Source organism: Muntiacus reevesi, chromosome 21, assembly GCF_963930625.1.
Source record: "Muntiacus reevesi chromosome 21, mMunRee1.1, whole genome shotgun sequence".
NCBI classification, from domain to species: domain Eukaryota; kingdom Metazoa; phylum Chordata; class Mammalia; order Artiodactyla; family Cervidae; genus Muntiacus; species Muntiacus reevesi.
The window spans coordinates 20763046-20784449 of record NC_089269.1 but is presented as its reverse complement, the minus strand read 5'-3'; the positions used below and the strand labels follow the sequence as shown (position 1 = coordinate 20784449).

General features: G+C 36.7%; 1 protein-coding gene across 2 annotated transcripts in view; it reads left to right on the top strand.

Moving 5' to 3' along the window:
* The window catches only part of CADM2 (cell adhesion molecule 2), a 368057-nt gene extending 346854 nt beyond the window's left edge, over nucleotides 1–21203 (top strand). For both annotated transcript variants that reach the window (XM_065913660.1, XM_065913661.1), the window contains 2 exons: nucleotides 20101–20226; nucleotides 21085–21203. In XM_065913660.1, coding sequence (XP_065769732.1) covers nucleotides 20101–20226; nucleotides 21085–21203 — 245 coding nt within the window. The remainder of the gene's footprint in view (nucleotides 1–20100; nucleotides 20227–21084) is intronic.
* Nucleotides 21204–21404: the final 201 nt, after the last annotated feature.

Genomic DNA, 21404 nt, shown 5'->3' with positions numbered 1-21404 from the left:
TTGTTAGTTTAGTTAGTTTTGTTTTGCACACTTGTTTCTTAAATTAAAAAAAAATAATGATCCATTAATTCATAAAGTATGAAAATTTCATGTATGCTTAAACTGAAGGCATTATCATAACTTAAGCATGCTATCATTTCTTTTTACTCACTTTGGGGACAGTGGAGCTTATTTCTTATCCACAAACATGAAAACAACTATTTCTGCCATTATATCAGTGTCTATATCTGCAAGCTAACAATCTGATTGTGAAATTATTAATGATAGTGAGGATAGAGCACCTCCTGATAGATATAAAGTATATAAATTATGTGCAATGGAGCCAGATCTCTGAGAGTTAACTACACTGATGTTTTATAGTAATATTTTTCTCAAAATTCATGTTAGAAGAAATTACTAAGTTTGATGTAGCCTTCATTCAATTTTGTTCCATTTAAGTAAATCTACTCAATAGATCCAATAATAATAAGTGAAATTCTGAATTGCTTTCTATAGTATAGCCTTTGAGATATGAGTTTTTTGTGTTTTTTTTAACTGTAACTCACCAATTAAATTAAGAAACTGAATTTTTCTTCTAAATCAATAGACTGAACTCTAAACATATTTCTCTATATTACCTTTTGGATCTAAGTAGTTTATTTGTGATCTTGCCAAATTTAGCCACCATTTACAGCTCTGGCCATTTTGGAAAACAAATTCTAAATTATGGGATGAGGATAAAACTCAGTGATGCTTGATCTTTGACATTTATCTTCCAGTTCCTCATGAAGTGATCTCAGAAGAGAACACAACACAGACCAAGGAATCTCTAGAAAGGAGTCCCTTTGAAACATGGGAAATGTGTTCACAATCGAATTTCTGTTTAGATAATCATAAGTCAGGCAGACAATTTTCAGTACTTATTAGTCACGATATATCCTCTTGATAGTACTTCTCCTTCTGTGAAGATACTTTCTTACAAGTCTAATACAGCTTGCATTAAGTTATGTTTTCCATTTGGAGCTTATTACCCAAGTTATAATGAAAAGAGAATTTATCTACTCTTGCTCCTTTACTGGACCGGAACCTGGTGGTCCAGAGTCAGTGATAAGAAAGTAAGAGAGAGAAAGAGGCTGATATCCCCTGGTTTATGCAGAAAGCCAATAGAGCCCTGTTCTTAGGGCTCGCGCTGCTGCACGGAGCACCGGGCGCCCTCTCCAGTGGGTGAAGGCACAGGGCGCTTTCTCGAGAGGGTCTCAGAAACCGGGCAAGAAAGGGAGCTCAGCGGGCCTCCGCGCTCCAGGGAATTAGCCAGAAAGAGAGAGAGGAGAGAGAGAGAGAGAGGAAGAAAGAAAGAGTAGAAAGAAAGACAGACACGGGGACCCAAGCTCTGATGGAGCAAAGGTGTTTTAATCTACATGTCATGGGCATATATACTGTCTTACAAGGTGGTTATTCTCAGCAAAGATAAAGGTTAAAATTCCAGAGTTACAAAACATAAGACGATCCCTATCAAAGAGAGAGTTGCAAACAATCACCTTTTACCGTATGACTCATAAAAAGGAAGAGGGTACTTATCACTGTAATGAGAAATGCCTGGATTCCTCAGCCCCGGGAAAGGCGTGCCTCTCCTCTTAATTCCTGAATATTCAGGAATTAATAAGGGCCAGAAGGTTCCTGACAGATCCAAAACAGCACACAGGAAGCCTCTTGTTAAATGCTTCCTGACAATCTACTAAATCTACTAAATTTAGTATAAGACTAGTAACTATATGGTAAGATTAACTTGTGGATAAAATTAATTCATATTTTACAAATTTAAAGTAATATTGATTTTAATAAATATTATAATTATTGTCTTTTATGGAACAGGTGTGTACTAAGAACTTGTGCTACCTCATAAAATTCACACAAAAGTTCTGTGTGATTCATATACTGTTACATTTGTTATGCACCTTATATATGGAGCAGAGAGAGGTTTGGTAATATATTAGTCACACAGAGAGTGTATAAAAGACCAATAAGAAGAGATTTACTATCTATTCGAACATGATTTAATATATTTTTAAAAAAGGGTAAGATTCCAATAAGCTTAAGATTTTAATATTCAGAATATGCACAAGTCTTTCCCAGTGTTATGTGATGGTCTTTCCTAAATGGTGAATATCAGTTCAGTCGCTCAGTTGTGTCTGACTCTTTGTGACCCCATGAATCGTAGCATGCCATGCCTCCCTGTCCATCACCAACTCCTGAAATCTATCCAAACCCACATCCATTGAGTTGGTGATGCCATCCAGCCATCTCGTCTTCTGTCGTCCCCTTCTCCTCCTGCCCTCAATCCCTCCCAGCATCAGGGTCTTTTCAAATGAGTCAACTTTTCGCATGAGGTGGCCAAAGTATTGGAGTTTCACCTTCAGCATGAGTCCTTCCAATGAACACCCAGCATTGATCTCCTTTAGGATGGACTGGTTGGATCTCCTTGCAGTCCAAGGGACTCTCAAGGGTCTTCTCCAACACCACAGTACAAAACCATCGATTTTTCAGGGCTCAGCTTTCTTCACAGTCCAACTCTCACATCCATACATGACCACTGGAAGAGCCATAGCCTTGACTAGATGAACCTTTGTTGGCAATGTAATGTCTCTGCTTTATAATATGCCAACTAGGTTGGTCATAACTTTCCTTCCAAGGAGAATGCGCCTTTTAATTTCATGGCTACAATCACTATCTGCAGTGATTTTGGAGCCCCCAAAAATAAAGTTTGACACTGTTTCCACTGTTTCCCCATCTATTTCCCATGAAGTGATGGGACCAGATGCCATGATCTTAGTTTTCTGAATGTTGAGCTTTAAGCCAATATTTTCACACTCCTCTTTCATTTTCATCAAGAAGCTCTTTAGTTCCTCTTCACTTTCTGCCATAAGGGTGGTGTCATCTGCAAATCTGAAGTTATTGATATTTTTCCCAACAATCATGATTCCAGTCTGTGCTTCTTCCAGCCCAGCATTTCTCATGATATACTTTGCATATAAGTTAAATAAGCACAGTGATATACAGCCTTGACGTACTCCTTTTCCTATTTGGAACCAGTCTGTTGTTCCATGTCCAGTTCTAACTGTTGCTTCCTGACCTGCATACAGGTTTCTCAAGAGGCAGGTCAGATGGTCTGGTATTCCCATCTCTTTCAGAAGTTTCCACAGTTTATTGTGATCCACACAGTCAAAGGCTTTGGCATAGTCAATAAAGTAGAAATAGATGTTTTTCTGGAATTCTCTTGCTTTTTTGATGATCCAGCACATGTTGGCAACTTGATCTCTGGTTCCTCTGCCTTTTCTAAAACCACCTTGAACATCTGGAAGTTCACAGTTCACATATTGCTGAAGCCTGGCTTGGAGAATTTTGAGCATTACTTTACTATCATGTGAGATGAGTGCAATTGTGTGGTAGTTTGAGGATTCTTCAGCGAAATGGTGAATATAGAGGACTAGTTTATATTCATCTGAATATATATTCATTTTCGTTACCAAGAAACTGGTTCAATGACCATTTATAATAGGTTTAAAATATTATATGAGCACAGTCAATATGACTGTTATAATTGTCACTAGAATGATCAATCAAAAATTATAACCTGAGGTGTTTTGGCTGAATTGAGTATTGATATTGACATACACATTTTAGAGCTGTTGGTTATAAAGGGAAATTATTTAGTAGCAATGATATTATGTTCCAGTGTATTGGCCCATAAAAGTACACATGTTAAAACATGTTTAACCCACCATTTTATAGATTTATTATTCCATCCCAATTATTCTTGTGTACGGATAGATATCAAAAACAATTGGCACAGAATGAACTTTTTAGAATATCATTGAGCATTGTATTCTGTCAAACATTTATTCTTTACATTTTTTTAAGTATTAAAAAAAATAAACCTATCATATTAGGGTTGTTTCCTCTAGAAGCATATTTCACATAATTATCAGCAGGTCAGCTGCCTTTGTTGTTGTTGTTGTTAGTTTAGTTTAAGAAGAAATGTAATTGCCAAGATTTTACTTTACTGCAGAAATCATTGCATATAATTTATTTAACCTCTAGTCTACTTAAAAATAGGCTTCCCAGGTGACTTAGTGGGTAAAAAATCTGCCTTTAATGTAGGAAACTTAAAAGAAACGGGTTCAATCCCTGGGTCAGGAAGATCCCATGGAGGAGGGCATGGCAACCCATTCAAGTATTATTTCCTGGAGAATCTAATGGACAGAGGAGCCTGGCAGGCTAGAGTCCATAGGATTACAAAGAGTAGGACACAGCTGAAGTGACTTAGCATGCGTGAAAAATACTTTGTCATCCTCTTAGATTTGCAGAGAGTATGTGAGTTAGTCGCTAAGTTATATCCAACACTTGTGACCCCATGGACTGTAGCCCACCAGGCTCCTTTGTCCATGGGATTCTCCAGGCAGAGTACTTTGTTAAAATAGAAACATGCCAATGTCATATACTAGTCATTTGTCTTCCTTCTTAACGGTTGTTCCTATTTACTCATCTTATGCATACAGGCTGAGACTAATGGTATGCAAAGAGTTAAGTATTGTTGACAGTGGAGGCAGAACAGTTTCAAGTTAGAAAGATATAGGCAACAAGAAAAAAAAAAAAAAACAGCAGCTCATTCAGATCACATAAATATAAAGGAAATTGGACCCTGTAGACCAAATTTCAGTACATTTTTTTTCCTGAAAAAGAATAAAACTACAAAATACAAGATTTTTTTAATAGCCTCTAACTTTATTTATTATAGTCTCTAGCCTCATTATTTTACTCATATATGTGAAAGTGAAAGTTGCTCATTCATGTCCAACTCTTTGGGACCCCATGGACTATACAGTCTGTGGAATTGTCTAGGCCAGAATACTGGATTGGGTAGCTTTTCCCTTCTCCAGGGTGTCTTCCCAATCCAGTGATCAAACCCAGGTCCCCCATATTGCAGGCAGATTCTTTACCAGTTGAGCCACCAGGGAAGCCCAAGAATCCTGGAGTGGGTAGCCTATCCCTTCTCCAGCGAATCTTCCCAACCCAGGAATCAAACCATGGGCTCCTGAATTGAAGGTGGATTCTTTACCAACTGAGCTACCCACTTATTAGATGTGACTTATATGTACAGATTCCATATTAGCTGATTTTATTAGTGACCCTTTGAGGAAGGCAGAGCAGGTGTATCTACTTATAAATGTAAAAACTGAAACTCTTAGAAGGTCAAACTTATGGTTCTGATTCTGATACTATATCAGATATTCTCTGATCTTAAAGAGAAATTATTGTCTTATGAAGATAATTTATACTCTGTATCACATGCCTAATGGATAATATAGAAGACTTTTACAAGCAGCACTGAGAGAGGGGATCAGAGGGCAGGCAGACTGAAACTACAATCACAGACAGCTAGTCAATCTGATCAGAGGACCACAGCCTTGTCTAACTCAAAGAAACTAAGCCATGCCGTGTGGGGCCACCCAAGACGGACGTGTCATGGTGGAGAGGTCTGACAGAATGTGGTCCACTGGAGAAGGGAATGGCAAACCACTTCAGTACTCTTGCCTCGAGAACCCCATGAACAGTATGAAAAGGTAGAAAGATAGGACACTGAAAGATGAACTCCCCAGGTCAGTAGGTGCCCAATATGCTACTGGAGATCAGTGTAGAAGTAACTCCAGAAAGAATGAAGGGAGGATGCCAAAGGAAAAAACAACACCCATTTGTGAATGGGACTGGTGATGGAAGCAGGGTTTAATGCTGTAAAGAGCAATATAGCATAGGAACCTGGAATCTTAGGCAAGTTGGATGAATCATGAATCAAGGCAAGTTGGAACTCGTCAAACAGGAGATGGCAAGAGTGAGTGTCGACATTCTAGGAGTCAGTGAACTAAGATGGACTGGAATGGGTGAATTTAATTCAGATGACCATTATACCTACTACTGTGGGCAGGAATCCCTTAGAAGAAATGGGGTAGCCATCACAATCAACAAAAGAGTCTGAAATGCAGTCCTCGGATGCAATCTCAAAATCGACAGAATGATCTCTGTTCATTTCCAAGGCAAACCATTCTATATCACGGTAATCCAAGGCTATGCCCCAACCAGTAATGCTGAAGAAACTGAAGTTGAATGGTTCTGTGAAGACCTACAAGACCTTCTACAACTAACATTCAAAAAAGATGTCCTTTTCATTATAGGGGACTGGAATGCAAAAGTAGGAAGTCGAAGTCAAGAAACATCTGGATTAACAGGCAAATTTGGCCTTGGAGTACAGAATGAAGCAGCACAAAGGCTAATAGAGTTATGCCAAGTGAACGTACTGGTCGTAGCAAACACCCTCTTCCAACAACACAAGAGAAGATGCTACACATGGACATCACCAGATGGCCAACATCGAAATCAGATTCATTATATTCTTTGCAGCCAAAGATGGAGAAGCTCCATACAGTCAACAAAAACAACCAGGTGCTAACTGTGGCTCAGATCATGATCTCCTTATTGCCAAATACAGACTGAAATTGAAGAAAGTGGAGAAAACCCCTTGACCATTCGGGTATGACCTAAATCAATTCTTATGACTATACAGTGGAAGTGAGAAATAAATTTAAGGGACTGGGTGTGATAGAGTGCCCAATGAATTATGGATGGAGGTTTGTGACACTGTACAGGAGACAGGAATCAAGAACACCCCCCCAGAAAAGAATGCAAAAAGGCAAAATGTCTGTCCGAGGAGTCCTTACAAATAGCTGTGGAAAAAAGGAAAGCGAAAAGCAAAGGAGAAAAGGAAAGATATACCCATTTGAATGAACAGTTCCAAAGAATAGCAAGGAGAGATAAGAAAGCCTTCCTCAGCGATTAATGAAAAGAAATAGAGGAAGAAAATAGAATGGGAAAGACTAGAGATCTCTTCAAGAAAATTAGAGATACCAAGGGAACATTTCATGCAAAGATGAGCTCAATAAAGGACAGACATGGTAGGGACCTAACAGAAGCAGAAGATATTTTGAAGAAGTGGCAAGAATACACAGAAGAACTGTACAAAAAAGATTTTCACGAACCAGATAATCATGATGGTGTGATCACTCACCTAGAGCCAGACATCCTGGAATGTGAAGTCAAGTGGACCTTAGGAAATATCACTACAACAAAGGGAGTGGAGGTGATGGAATTCCAGTTGAGCTCTTTCTACTCCTGAAAGATGATGCTATGAAAGTGCTGCACTCAATATGCCAACAAATTTGGAAAACTAAGCAGTGGCCACAGGAGTGGAAAAAGTCAGTTTTTATTCCAATCCCAAAGAAAGGCGATGCCAAAGAATGCTCAAACTACCACACAATTGCACTCATCTCACATGATAGTAAAGTGATGCTCAAAATTCTCCAAGCCAGGCTTCAGCAATACGTGACCTGCGAACTTCCAGATGTTCAAGCTGGTTTTAGAAAAGGCAGAGGAACCAGAAATCAAATTGTCAACATGTGCTGGATCATTGAAAAAGCAAGAGAGTTCCAGAAAAACATCTATTTCTGCTTTATTGACTATGCCAAAGCTTTGACTGTGTGGATCACAATAAACTGTGGAAACTTCTGAAAGAGATGGGAATACCAAACCATCTGACCTGTCTCTTGAGAAACCTGTATTCAGGTCAGGAAGCAACAGTTAAAACTGGACATGGAACAACAGACTGGTTCCAAATCAGAAAATGAGTACATCAAAGGCTGTATATTGTCACCCTGCTTATTTAACTTATATGCAGAGTACATCATGAGAAATGCTGGGCTAGAGGAAGCACAAGCTGGGATCAAGATTGCTGGGAGAAATATCAATAACCTTAGATATGCAGATGACACCACGCTTATGGCAGAAAATGAAGAAGAACTAAAGAGCGTCTTGATGAAAGTGAAAGAGGAGAGTGAAAACGTTGGTTTAAAGCTCAATATTCAGAAAACTAAGATCATGGCATCCGGTCCCTTCATGGCAGATAGATGGGGAAACAGTGGAAACAGTGTCAGACTTTATTTTTCTGGGCTCCAAAACGACTACAAATCGTTATTGCAGCCATTAAAAGATGCTTACTCCTTGGAAGGAAAGTTATGACCAACCTAGATAGCATATTAAAAAGCAGAGACATTACTTTGCCAACAAAGGTCCATCTAGTCAAAGCTATGGTTTTTCCATGAGTCATGTATGGATGTGAGAGTTGGACTATAAAGACAGCTGAGCACCGAAGAATTGATGCTTTTGAACTATGGTGTTGGAGAAGACCCTTGAGAGTCCCTTGGACTGCAAGGAGATCCAACCTGTCCATTCTAAAGGAGATCAGTCCTGGGTGTTCATTGGAAGGACTGATGTTGAAGCTGAAACTCCAATAATTTGGCCACCTGATGCAAAGTGCTGACTCATTGGAAAAGATCCTGAATCTGGGAAAGCCTGAAGGCAGGAGCAGAAGGGGACAACAGAGGCTGAGATGATTGGATGACATCAGTGACTCGTTGGACATGGGTTTGGGTTAACTCTGGGAGCTGGTGATGGACAGGGAAGCCTGGCGTGCTGCGGTTCATGGGGTCGCAATGAGTCTGACATGACTGAGCGACTGAACTGAACTTACAAGCAGCAAATCACTCCATGTGTACCTCGGAACTTACACTGTTCCCATTTGGATGACTCGCATAACCTGAAAAACCATTCCTCTCCTTCACCTCCCTTACGTTCTCACACAGGTAACCTCCTTCTGGCAAGTTCTCTCCTGTTTTGTATGTCAGTGCTAAATGAAGTGAAGCATTTTGTCAAGGCCCCGGTCCTACTAGCTACAGCCTCTGCTGATTGAGAGTCCTCTCTGGATTGTTAAAATTCTTGAGTTGAAAATGTTCCTCTTTCAAAGTAGTCAAGGAAATATTATCTTGGTTTTACCAGAGAAAAAAAGACTGGCAAAGTGAAGAGAATTATGCTAGAACCTACTTTATCCAAAAATATGATCACATATGGAGAAAGTTTCTAGTTAAATTTTTATCTCAAGGATAGATGAAGTATTTTACTCAAGTATATATTTTGTTCGGGCCTAGCACACTATTTACTATTTATAAATACAAGCTAATAAAGTCGGTTGTTATGTAATTGGGTAACCTGTAAGTCATAACGAATGAGGACTGGATCTTGAGGGGGTGTTCCTCAGAAGAGGAAATCTATTGCTTAATGTGTGAAATTACTCTAGGATATAACATCACCTCACTTCTGCACCTCTGACAGTCACACTTCACTTGCTGAAACATTTTATAAATCGATTATATCTCTAAGCTAAACAACCTTGAAACACCAAATTCAGAATGAAGCGAACAAACAAAACAGTGACTTTATAATTATGGTCAAAACTTTCTGACTAGGAAGTCTATGGGCTACCAATACCTAGAAACATGTGATGGTGTTTGTTGTTTAAGAGTTTTGTATGCAAAGAAATTTATAGCACAATAAACTTTTATGAGGTGAAGGGCTACGTGTTGGGCTTGCTTAGATTTTTTTTTTTCTTATTACTGAAAACCTGTTGTATGATGCAGCATTAATTTAGAACTCTTGGATTTAGAGTCTGAGTAGACATTGTTTATAGTTAAAAAAAAGAAGTATGTATAAATCAGTATACACACAAAGAAGAATATATTTTAATGTTTTATAACTTTCAGAGTTTTGTCTTAAGTGTTTATGTCAGAAACAGTAACTGTACATAAAATTTAAAAATAATAGATGAACTTTGAGTGAATATGGTGATTTATTTTTTGCCAGGGAATTTCCCAATGTCATATACTGCCAAAGGACAGTATAGTTGTTTTTCATAAATTATGTATAACTATTTTTAATGTTTTACTGTAGTGACCCTCTTTCTGAAGCAGTGCTATTATATTTAAAGCGGGGAAAGTAGAATCTTAAGTGCATGACAATATTCTAGTTTATGTTAGGATCAAATTATCCAATGCATTAGGTACAAATCTAGATGGGTCATTATTGCTAAGCACTAATCTCTAAAATATTTAGATATCAGCAGAATTATTATATTTAAACAAATAATTTAATACCATGAGAGTGGCCATGTATTGGTCAGCAGAACAAACCAGTGTCTAAAGATCTCAGTTCTGTCCGGAATTCAGTATAAGTATTGAATATTATCTACTGCTCACTCAATTTGCTTGGTTTCAAGAACTGTGTAAAAGTGCTGTTCCACCTATATTATGAGTGTTGTTGTTGTTGCTCAGTCACTCAGTTGTGTCCAACTCTTGTGACCCCATGGACTGCAGCAAGCCGGGCTTCCCTGTTCTTCACTATCTCCTAGAGCTTGCTTAAACTCATGTCCATTAAGTTGATGATGCCATCCAACCATCTCATCCTCTGTCACCCCCTTCTCTTCCTGCCATCAATCTTTCCTAGCATCAGGGTCTTTTCCAGGGTGTTTGTTCTTCACACCAGGTGGCCAAAGGATTGGAGCTTCAGCTTCAGCATTAGTCCTTCCAATGAATATTCAGGGTTGATTTCCTTTATTTTTAACTGGTTTGATCCCTTTGCTATCCAAGGGACTCTCAAGAGTCTTCTCCAACACCACAGTTCAAAAGCATCAATTCTTTTTTGCTCAGCCTTCTTTATGGTCTAGTTCTCACATCCAACCATGACTACTGGAAAAAGCATAGCTTTGATTATACAGAGCTTTGTCAACAAAGTTATGTCTCTGCTTTTTAATATGCTGTCTATGTTTGTCATAGCTTTTCTTCCAAGGAGCAAGTGTCTTTTAATTTCATGGCTGCAGCCACCATCTGCAGTGATTCTGAAGCCCAATAAAATAAAGTCTGTCACTGTTTCCATTTTTTTCCCCCATCTATTTGCTATGAAGTGATGGGACTGGATGCCATAATCTTGTTTTTTATAAATGTTGAGTTTTAAGCCAGCTTTTTCACTCCCCTCTTTCACCTTCATCAAGGGTCTCTTTAGTTCCTCTTTGCTTTTGTAAGACCCAACTTTTATCTTCAAGAAGCCTTATATCTTTGGGGGAAGATAAAACTAAAGTTAAGTGAATTAATTCAAGATAAAAAGCTTCGGAGCGAAGTAATTCATGACTGATTGGCATGGAGACTACTCACTGTTGTTCAGACTTTGCATAACTAAAGGGAAAGAAGACTATCTCACTGAATGAATGCACCAGCAGGAAGGTCATTTAGTATGAGTGGGGACTGAATTCCTCTTCATGACCGAAGAAATGAGAATGAAATTATGTGAAAAGATACAATGCCTGGAAAAATTACCACAACAAACTCTTTTTCTCAAAATAGGAGTCATCTGACACATCTTACAAACAATTTTCATAATAATTTCAAAAAACTCTTCAAAAATTAATCCCCAAACTTGCTTAGGCAAGCTGTTAAAGAGTTTATCAATCTTTATATAAGCAATAACTATGAGTCTCTAAGTCAACATTTTACATGTATATTTTATATATATGTATATATATATTTTATATATGTGTATATATGGCTTCCCAGGTGGCTCAGTGGTAAAGGATCTGCCTTCCAATGCAGGAGATGCAGGAGATGTTAGTTTGATCCCTGTGCCTGGAAGATTACCTGGAGGAGGAAATGGCAACCTACTCCAGTATTCTTGCCTGGGATATCCCATGGACAGAGGAGTCCAGTGGGCTATAGTCCATGGGGTCAACAAAAGTAGGACATGACTGAGTGATCGAGCACACATAAACTCCAAAACAAACATAAAATATCAACAAAAGTGGCTTATATTATGAGATCTATGTGAGAGTTGGACCATAAAGAAAGCTGAGAGCCAAAAAATTGATGCTTTTGAACTGTGGTGTTGGAGAAGACTCTTGAAAGTTCCTTGGCCTGCAAGGCGATCCAACCACTCAATTCTAAAGGAAATCAGTCCTGAAAATTCATTGGAAGGACTGATAAGCTGAAGTTCCAATATTTTGGCCACATAGTGGGAAGAACTGACTTTTTGGAAAAGATCCTAATGCTGGAAAAGACTGAAGGCAAGAGAGAAGTAGACAACAGAGGATGAGATCGTTGGATAGCATCACCGACTTGATGGGCATGAATTTGAGCAAGCTCCAGGAGATGTCGAGGGACAGGGAGGCCTGACGTAGTGCAGTCTATGGGGTTGCAAAGAGTTGGACATGACTGAGTGAATGAAATGAACAGAAGTGGCTTTATTGTTCAAGTGACCCTTATATTCCAGTATTATATTTTGTTTAAATTTATTCTACTCTTCCTTTGTTTAAATTTTGACATTCCATGACACTGGTGGTTGTTACTAGGAAACTAGATTTGGGGACTTTTGCGTAAGAGGCATTTGCTTCTCCTCACTAATTTATCCTTTTCTGGTCATCCTAGCTTTTCCAACTCTATTTTTCAATATTTAATTAAATTCCAGTTCTAAACTCTGAAGTTTAAACAATTTTGTAGTTAGTTTTTATTAGATTTTAGTAAGAAAAGAAACATAAAAATGTCTTTTCAAATACAAAGAGATGAATTAACATGCTTGTTATAGTGTATGTCCTTGAAGATTTATCAGTTTTAAAAATTATAACGATAATCCAAGTTTGGCTTTGAAAACATTTATTTTACTATATAAGGATGATCATTTTCTTTTAAAAATGGTCTCAGAACCTAATTTAAAAATATTTACATAAATTTTTCATTTCTGTTACTATTTTATTAAAATGAAAAATCATGTATAATAAAATATGTTTTGTAAAATAATTCTAATACTAGGATTAAAATGGGTGCAGTGTTTTTACTTTCTCCTTGCTTGACCTTGAAAACTTACTTAGGTATTCTTTCTTTACTGTTTTCACTTCTTATTAATAGGAACAAAACATGACAGACTAGACACATGATGGTAGAAAACCCCAGCAAGGATTTTAGAGATGTAATTAAATAATTTAGTGCAGGCTGTGTGTGCTAAGCCACTTCAGTCATGTCCTGTTCTTTGTGACCCCGTGGACTGTAGCCTGCAAGGCTCTTCTGTCCATGGGATACTCTGGGCAAGAATACTTGAGTGGGTTACCAAGCCCTCCTCCAAAGGATCTTCCCAATTTGGGGATCGAACCAGCATCTCTTAAGTCTCCTGCAGAGGCAGATGGGTTCTTTACCCCTAGAGCCACCTGGGAAACCCCACATAATTTAGCACTTCTCCATTTTACGATTTTTAAATATTTTCTACTCTTCTAAATGCCAAAAATTACTAATCACAAATATTGTTATTTAACATGATTCTCTTTGGAATCCTCTATTGAAAGTCCAGTGACCCTAACTGAAAGATTTGATGCTCAGAAAGTTTTTGTTTGTTTTTGGATTGTTTTGGTTCTACTGCGCAGCTTGTGGGAATTTAGTTCCCAACCTAGGATCAAACCAGTGCCTACTGCAGTGGAAGCATGAAGTCCTAACCACTGGACCTCCAGGGTTTTACTCCTCAGAAAGTTTTAATTCCACAATATTCATGTCCTGTGCATTGTCTCAAGTAGAAAAGATTTCTAAATTATTGCCAAATCTATTAGAATTTGCTGACAACCATGTTAACAGGCTAACTCCAGCAAGTCCTAAGGTCAATGCTTGATGATGAATAATGGTCTTTAAAGACACAGGGTATTTTTATCTGAATAATAATATAGACTCTGCAACCTATACAGAAACTTCAGAAGGTTATACTTCATCTTTTTATTGCTATGACACTAGGAAGGGCACGAGAGAGAAGATGTATGAGAGATTCCCACTGAGACTTAGCCATTTCTGTTACATATTATCTCTGCCTTGCTCAAGTGATATTTATTTGATCCTCAGTCACAATCACTTGTTTCAGTTGCTAAAAATAGAAATTAAGGATAGACTTTTAGTTTAACAGTTATGGGGGAAAAATAAAGAGCATAGCCAAAAGTGTTAGCTTGAAAAACTACATTTACAAGTAGACATGCAAAGTAGCAGTCTCTGTAACTATACTAACTTTGAAACCTTAAAAATCCTAGGACTATATGTTGACTTATTTTGTTTATGAGATGAAGGCTAAAGGTTGAAAGCTTTCTTTTATAGATTATAAAAGTATATGCAGAACACTCATCAGTAGGGTCAAATATATATATATATATATATATATATATATATAATGTTTTTTTCTGCCTTATTTCTATTTATATAAAAGCATTTGAAACCAGTGAAAATATTCAATAAAGAACATAACAAATTTTTATTGATTTAACGTGAATTCTAATCTATCAAGTTTTCTTTGTATAAATTGTACAAAAAAGGGGTGAAGGATTACATGTTATGTGAAACTTTAATATGAAAGTGAAGATTTTAAGTAAAAGTGTTTAAAATCAGTGAAATCTTTCACAAAGAGTGATCTACATCTCAGGGCTCTTTCTTCAAACCATTCACTAGGTACCGATGTCATATGATTCATCTGTCAGTTACAAAAATCATTTTTGTAGCTGTAGTGGTCCACAGCATTACAGCTGACCAGGAATGAACACCAGCCTCAGGAAAGAGAATCCCTCTTCTGAACATGTCAACATTAAGAGTGAAAACAAGAAAAGAAAATGCAATGATGTGTAAACAGAATTTCAAAATTCAATCTGCATCCCATGAAAAATGAGTGCAATAAGAGAAATAATACATGCTCACCAAGAAAAATCATTTTCCCAGATATTTAAATAGAATTATTATACTAAAATGAGGAAAATATTGTCAAACTATCACTTTTTCTTGTCAAACTGGTTAAAATATCTACTAAGTAAAAACAGGGTGATATTAAATAGATGGTGTAGATAAACCAAAGTCAGTCAGAACAAAATCCTTTAGGAAGTAATAAGGAAAAATTGTGATAGAAAGTAAAATCATCGAAACAGATAATAAGCTTGGAAAACATGATAAAGCAAAACATAAAATTAGTAAAATAGTTTTTAAAATAGGAAAGAGGGGAAGACATACATGCAGCATAAAATATGGAGTTTCTACCATTGTGTAATTTGATTTTCCAAGAAAGGAAATGGAAAGAACAGTTGTTAATCAAAAATAGAGTAGAAAAAAAAATTCATAAGTCAAAAGCAAATGATCTTAACTGATTTTAATAAAAAAATATGTTTGCAAGTAAAGCAAAATTCTGACTAGAGACAAATCACAAAACATATTCAGCTAAAATTTCCAAATATAGTGGAGCAAAACCCAAATATTGCAACAGCAATGATGTGAAAAATGCAGGTCACTTTAAAAAGTCAGCAATTTCAGATTTATCTTGGAGGAGAAGGTGGCAAGACAAATGCAAATGATTTCTGAGTTATTTAGTAGGAAAGGGAGTCAAAACAAATTGTCAAAATACTGACACTAACAATTTGTTTTTCATTATTATTAATTCAAAAAGATAAAAAACAGGGATTCTTTAGCCAGTTCAGTGTTTATTGACAATACAATAATTCTCAGATATTCAAGAATCAAAGATGCTGTCATCATGAAATTTTCTTTTGACAAGGTGTGTGCTTCATATGGTCAAGGGGTGATGATATGAATATCTTTTTTATCTAATTTTAGATCAATAGAAACTGTAAAAGTGACTCTTGATATTGATATAAGTAGAGTAAACAATGTCAAAAGGAGGATTGCAGCTAGTCTATTTAAATTTTTGATGCATTTCTGAGATCATCAGAATCAGAATGTAATTGTCATTACTGTTCACAAAGTACTAACTAGTTCATTAGAAAAATAATATATAAAACTGAGTTTGATGGTGAAGAAATAAAAATGAAAAATATAACTTTTACAAATGCTAGATATAATGCTTTAGAAAACAGAGTACAAAACCATGAATGGAATAAAATAAAGTTTGAATTTAATGAAAAAGTAATAACATTTAAAAATATTAAAATCTTTCAAAATACTGAAAATAATATTTTTAATGAGAAATGACATTAATAAAAATATGTAGGTCCTATATCAGAAAACTATACAATTTACTAAAAGACACTAAAAGCTTAAATAATTGAAGTCATGCCATGATCTTGGAAAATGCACTATATAAAAGGAAAAATGAAAGTGAAAGTGAAAGTGTTAGCTTCTCAGTCATGTCCAACTCTTTGCAACTCCATGGACTGTAGCCCACCAGGCTCCTCTGTCCTAAGAGTTCCCAGGCAAGAATATTGGAGTGGGTTGGCATTTCCTCCTCCAGGGGGTCTTCCTGATCTAAGGAGTGAACCTGGGTCTCCTGCATAGCAGGCAACTGAGTCACCAGGGAAGCCCATATAAAAGAAATCTACCTGTAAATCAGTACAATTCCAATAAGCAATCTATTGTATTTTTGTTTCTTTCAAAAATATTCTGACCTGAGACTTCTTCTCCAAGACAGCAAAACGATTTTTAAAAAACCTACAGTATTAGCATAGGATTGCATATATATAGATCCCTCACATAAAATAGACAAGAAGATGCAGAAACACACAAAATAGGTAGACATTTAGTTTATGGTAAGTGACAAAGATATTGATGAAAGAAATAATGTGAGATACAACTGTCTGTCACAGAAGAATTAAAGTCATATTGTATACCTCAGCCTCAAATCACAGACCAAAATACATTTTAGATAGATTAAAATAAAATGATAAAAGTGTTAGATGATAACAGAAATCCTTATGTGTATAATATTATCATGGCAAAAGCATTTCAAGTCAGGATCCACAAGTCAGACGTCATAATACAAAACTTGGATAGATTTGATTACATAAAATTGTAAGATGTATTTATGGATGAAAAGACCATAAAATGAAGGTATATAAAAATAAGCTGCTTAAAATGTTCATCTTTCTTATGGAGAGAGCCATTAAAACAGAAATTTTGAATGGAAAATAGATTTCATAAATAAACAGTGCAAAATTAATGCAGTAATGTAGGAAATATATATATTTAGACACATTTATGTTAACTTCTAATTTAATAATACTAAATATTTAACACTTCAATATTATACTAGACAATTTTTTATTTAATTATAGTATGTGTGTGTGTGTGCTCAGTGTGTGTCTGACCCTTTGTGAGCCCATGAACTGTATCCCGCCAGGCTCCTCTGTCCATCAGATTGTCCTGGCAAAGATACTGAAGCGGGTTGACATTTCCTTCTCCAGAGGATCTTCCCAACCCAGGGATTGAACCCATATATCTTGCGTATTCTGCATTGGCAGGCAAATTGTTTACCACTGCACCTCCTGGAGTATCTGCTGCTAATACTATATGAGAATTCATGCGGTGTTGGTGAAGGATGAATTTACACAATTTTTCTGCAATATAATTTGACAATGTTTATCAAAATTCTTTTAAAATGTTTACATTCTCTGATCCAGCAATACCACTTCTCAGAACTTACCTTCAGGAAAGAAGACAAGTACAGATGTACTAGCAAGAGTGATTTCTCAGCTCCCAAAAAGGTGCTCAGTTCTGAGATATTCAGCAAATAAAATGGACCTAATTTATGATTATTTGTATTTGGGAACTTGAGCAGGAGGTGGAATTTGAAACTAATTCTGATATATCTAAGCTAGGAATAGGGTATTCAGAGGCATGGCAGATTTATTTTTTGCTCCTGTATAATAGAAAGCTAAATTAACAAACAGCTGTTGTAACAATTTTACTTTTTTTAATGTTCAGTGTTTGAAAATAAAGCTTTTCCTTTTCCCCTCAAGCAGTCTGATGATGCCTATATTATTAGTTGGGGAACAATTTTCTTCCAGGTGGAAATTCAGTGACGTATGACCTGACTTATTCTTGTGGTTCTTTTATTTTCAACTCGTACCTCCTGCTATCACTCTGGATGGTTACATGTGGGACACTTATTCGCTGGGCCTTCTTTCACCGGTCTAGAACACAAATCATATGGTTAACATGCAACTGCCAATGAAGTTGGTAAATGTCTAGCTCTGTACACTGAAAAATAAAGGAAGCAAATTTGTTATCAGCTGGAAATGTCTGCCCATAATAGCCTTCTGATCACCAAATATTTTTTACCTTCTTTTTCTCACATAAACCATTGCCCTACCCTGTCCAAGAGATAACCTAGAGTCCCATCAAACTAGTTTACACAATTCAATGATCAAGGTCCTCAAACATGCACAATTATCTTCATCGTCTCCGGATGCATTAGCTCAGGGATAAATGAACCAAAACACGTTTCAGTGCTCTTTTCCACCCCATGCACAAAATACAGTGATAGGAAGAGTCAGGAAAAGCCCTGTGGTGAGTTTACTCACTCAGTTGTGTCCGACTGCAACCCCATGGACTGTAGCCCGCCAGGCTCCTCTGTCCCTGGGGATTCTCCAGGCAAGGATACTGGAGTGGGTTGCCACGCCCTCCTGCAGGGGAACTTTCCAACCCAGGGATGAAACCAGGGTCTCCTGCATTGCAGGCGAATTCTTTACCAGCTGAGCTACCAGGGAAGCTCCAGGAAAAAACCCTCCTTAGTATAAATGTTCTCTTTTGGAAATAAGGAACAATGGGAAACACCGAGTAGTCACTGATCCATAATAATTATGGAAATATTTCAGACTGTCATGAAAAGTCCCCTTTGCCTTGGCAACAGTTATAGTCCCTAAAGAAACTAGCTTCTCTTCTGATCATTCTTTTTGCCTTCTTCCAAGTCTATCTCACAGAAGTTCAGCCTTGTCATTCATGCTCTGTGGCCACACTGGAAGTGGGTGTTTGGTCATATGCTTTCATGGGGACTACACAGGTCCTACAGGCCACTTCTTGTTTTCACCACGTTTGGGAGTCTAGAAGTTTTTGATGTTTCAATTATCAGATTTTTCTTTCTTTTTATTTCTCTTCTAACTAAGTATGTGCTTCTTTGGCACAGTAGTTTCATTAAAAACAAACTAGACTCCTAATCTATTTGTCAGATTCTAGTACCTATAACCATATTTCAAGACTTTTTGAGAACAGAATTGCCAGACCTAACTTATTTATTTCCTGTCTCCCTCTGAAGCTCTCTTGTAGATTGTAGACTGTACACAGCTCTCATGAAGGTATGCACACAGTGGACCCTGGATGGTAGGCAGTATACTCAATCTGACCTTTGCCACAGAGCTGAGCCTCAGTGTATTTTGTTGCTCATAACTTCATTTAGTTTTATCTCTTATTATGCAACTTTTATAAATAGTTGATTTTCCAAACTTTTAAGTACTCACATCTGAGCTTCCTTTGATCTTTTTATTTCTGCTTGAAAACTGGCCATCCTCTACTAGGCTCAGCTCTTTCCTATAATATCCTAACAAAAGCAGAACATAAAAGTGTATCAGTAATCTAATCTTTCCAACCACTTCCCTTAAAAGCTATGAGTACAACAGACATTTAACCCTCAATGTTGAGTACTCATCTTCCTCCTTCAATCGATAATACAACACAGCTTGTAACACCCCCCTCTCCTTAAAAAATGATCTTTCCTTTAATCAATTACTGTTTGTGCACCAGGATCCCTTCCTATCCCACTTTTCTCTCCTTCTCAATCTACTCTTCTGGAAGCAACTTCTGTCAGGCTTTAAATATGGGAACTTTTCAGGTCTCAATTTTCACTTTTTCTCCTCTCTGTCTAGACTCTCTCCCTTAGGGAGTTCATCAGTTTCCTCAGCTTTAAATAGCATTTGTATAATGTATTTGTATAAAATAATATTTGTATAATTTGTATAATATTTATATTTGTAAAATTGTTATAATCTCTAATCCCAGCCTTTCCTATGCATAATTGTATTTTTAAATGATATGGTTGTGTTTGTCACATTTAAAAATACACATACTTTCAGGTGGAGAAGAGGAGAAAGAAAAGGCATATAACTATAGAAAATCATATACGTGTACTTGTTTACTGTCTGTCCCTTAAAATGTAAACTCAGTGGCAATGGTAATTTACGTGTCAAATTTTATATGCTCAATATCTGTTGACTAGATGATTGGTGTAATACAGGTTTAAAAAAACTTTATTTTAATGTGCTACTTTCCAAAACAACTCATTCTAACGCAGATATGTACTCCAGGTCTAAAATCACACTAACTAAAACAATATTTTTTCTCTTTTTTCAAGATCCCAATGCTCTGGCTGGCCAGACTGGCCCTGATCATGCTCTAATAGGAGGAATTGTGGCTGTAGTTGTATTTGTCACTCTATGTTCTATATTTTTGCTTGGACGATATCTGGCAAGACATAAAGGTAGGTTACATATAATAAGGCATTCTTAAATTTGGCAAAAAAAAATTCTAAAGACCAGCTTCATCATGAAATGTTATTCTGTGTGTGTGTGTGTATGTGTGCATGTGTTTTGTGTGATGAGTGTTGAAACAGAGAAATCTGAATACTAAATTATTTCAGAGAATTCTTAATTATTTTACTCAACATTAAAGTTGGATTGGCTTAACAAAATAATACTTGGCCAATAGCAAGAAGTCACAGAGTGAATCATTGGTTCAGGAAAAAAAAAAAAAAAAATATATATATATATATATATACACACACACATGGGAGCAAGTTTGTAGTATGTCTCTAGGACTGAAATTCAACTCTAATATTAAACATTTGGTAATATTTCTGTTTGTAAGTTTATGGACACATATATGGCTATATTAATGAGGAAAATATGTGATTTTTTGCAATGGGTTAGGTAGAAAACTATTGGTATAATCTACTTTTAAATGGAGTTACCAAAATGCATGTTGACACATTTGATGTGATCATTATCAACATCTGAACAAAGGGCCCTGATTGCTACAGCGGAGTGGTAGCAATGATGGTCTGTAGCCATCATTAAATAAATCAAAGTACTCATTACCCATGCCAGTTTGGCGGTTGCCTCTAGTTAACCTGGACACAGCTTCATCTGCAACATACACCTGAAAACCGAAAGAAAGTGTACAGCTTTAGAAGAGTGAATTGTATGGTTTCTTACACCTCAGAATATGTTTCAACAGATAAGAAATCTGGTGTAAGTTTCTTCCTAAATGAATGTGACTTTAATACTGGTTATTTTACCACTCTGACAAAACTAACATGGTTTTCTTCCAACACCCACAGGAACATATTTAACAAATGAAGCTAAAGGAGCGGAAGATGCGCCAGATGCTGACACAGCCATTATCAATGCTGAGGGCAGCCAAGTCAATGCTGAAGAAAAAAAAGAATATTTCATTTAAAATGCAGGCCAAGATTCTGAATTTTGTGTACCAGGCTGGCTGCTGGAGAAAACTGGCTATCATCTTTCAGAATTCATTTCTACCATCTTCTGCTACCTTTATTAACTTCCATATCGTACTGCTATCTGTAGCCAGTGTATGCCAACAATCAGCAGTCGAAAGCATCATTCTTTAATTACTGTACCATCCATAATGCAGGAC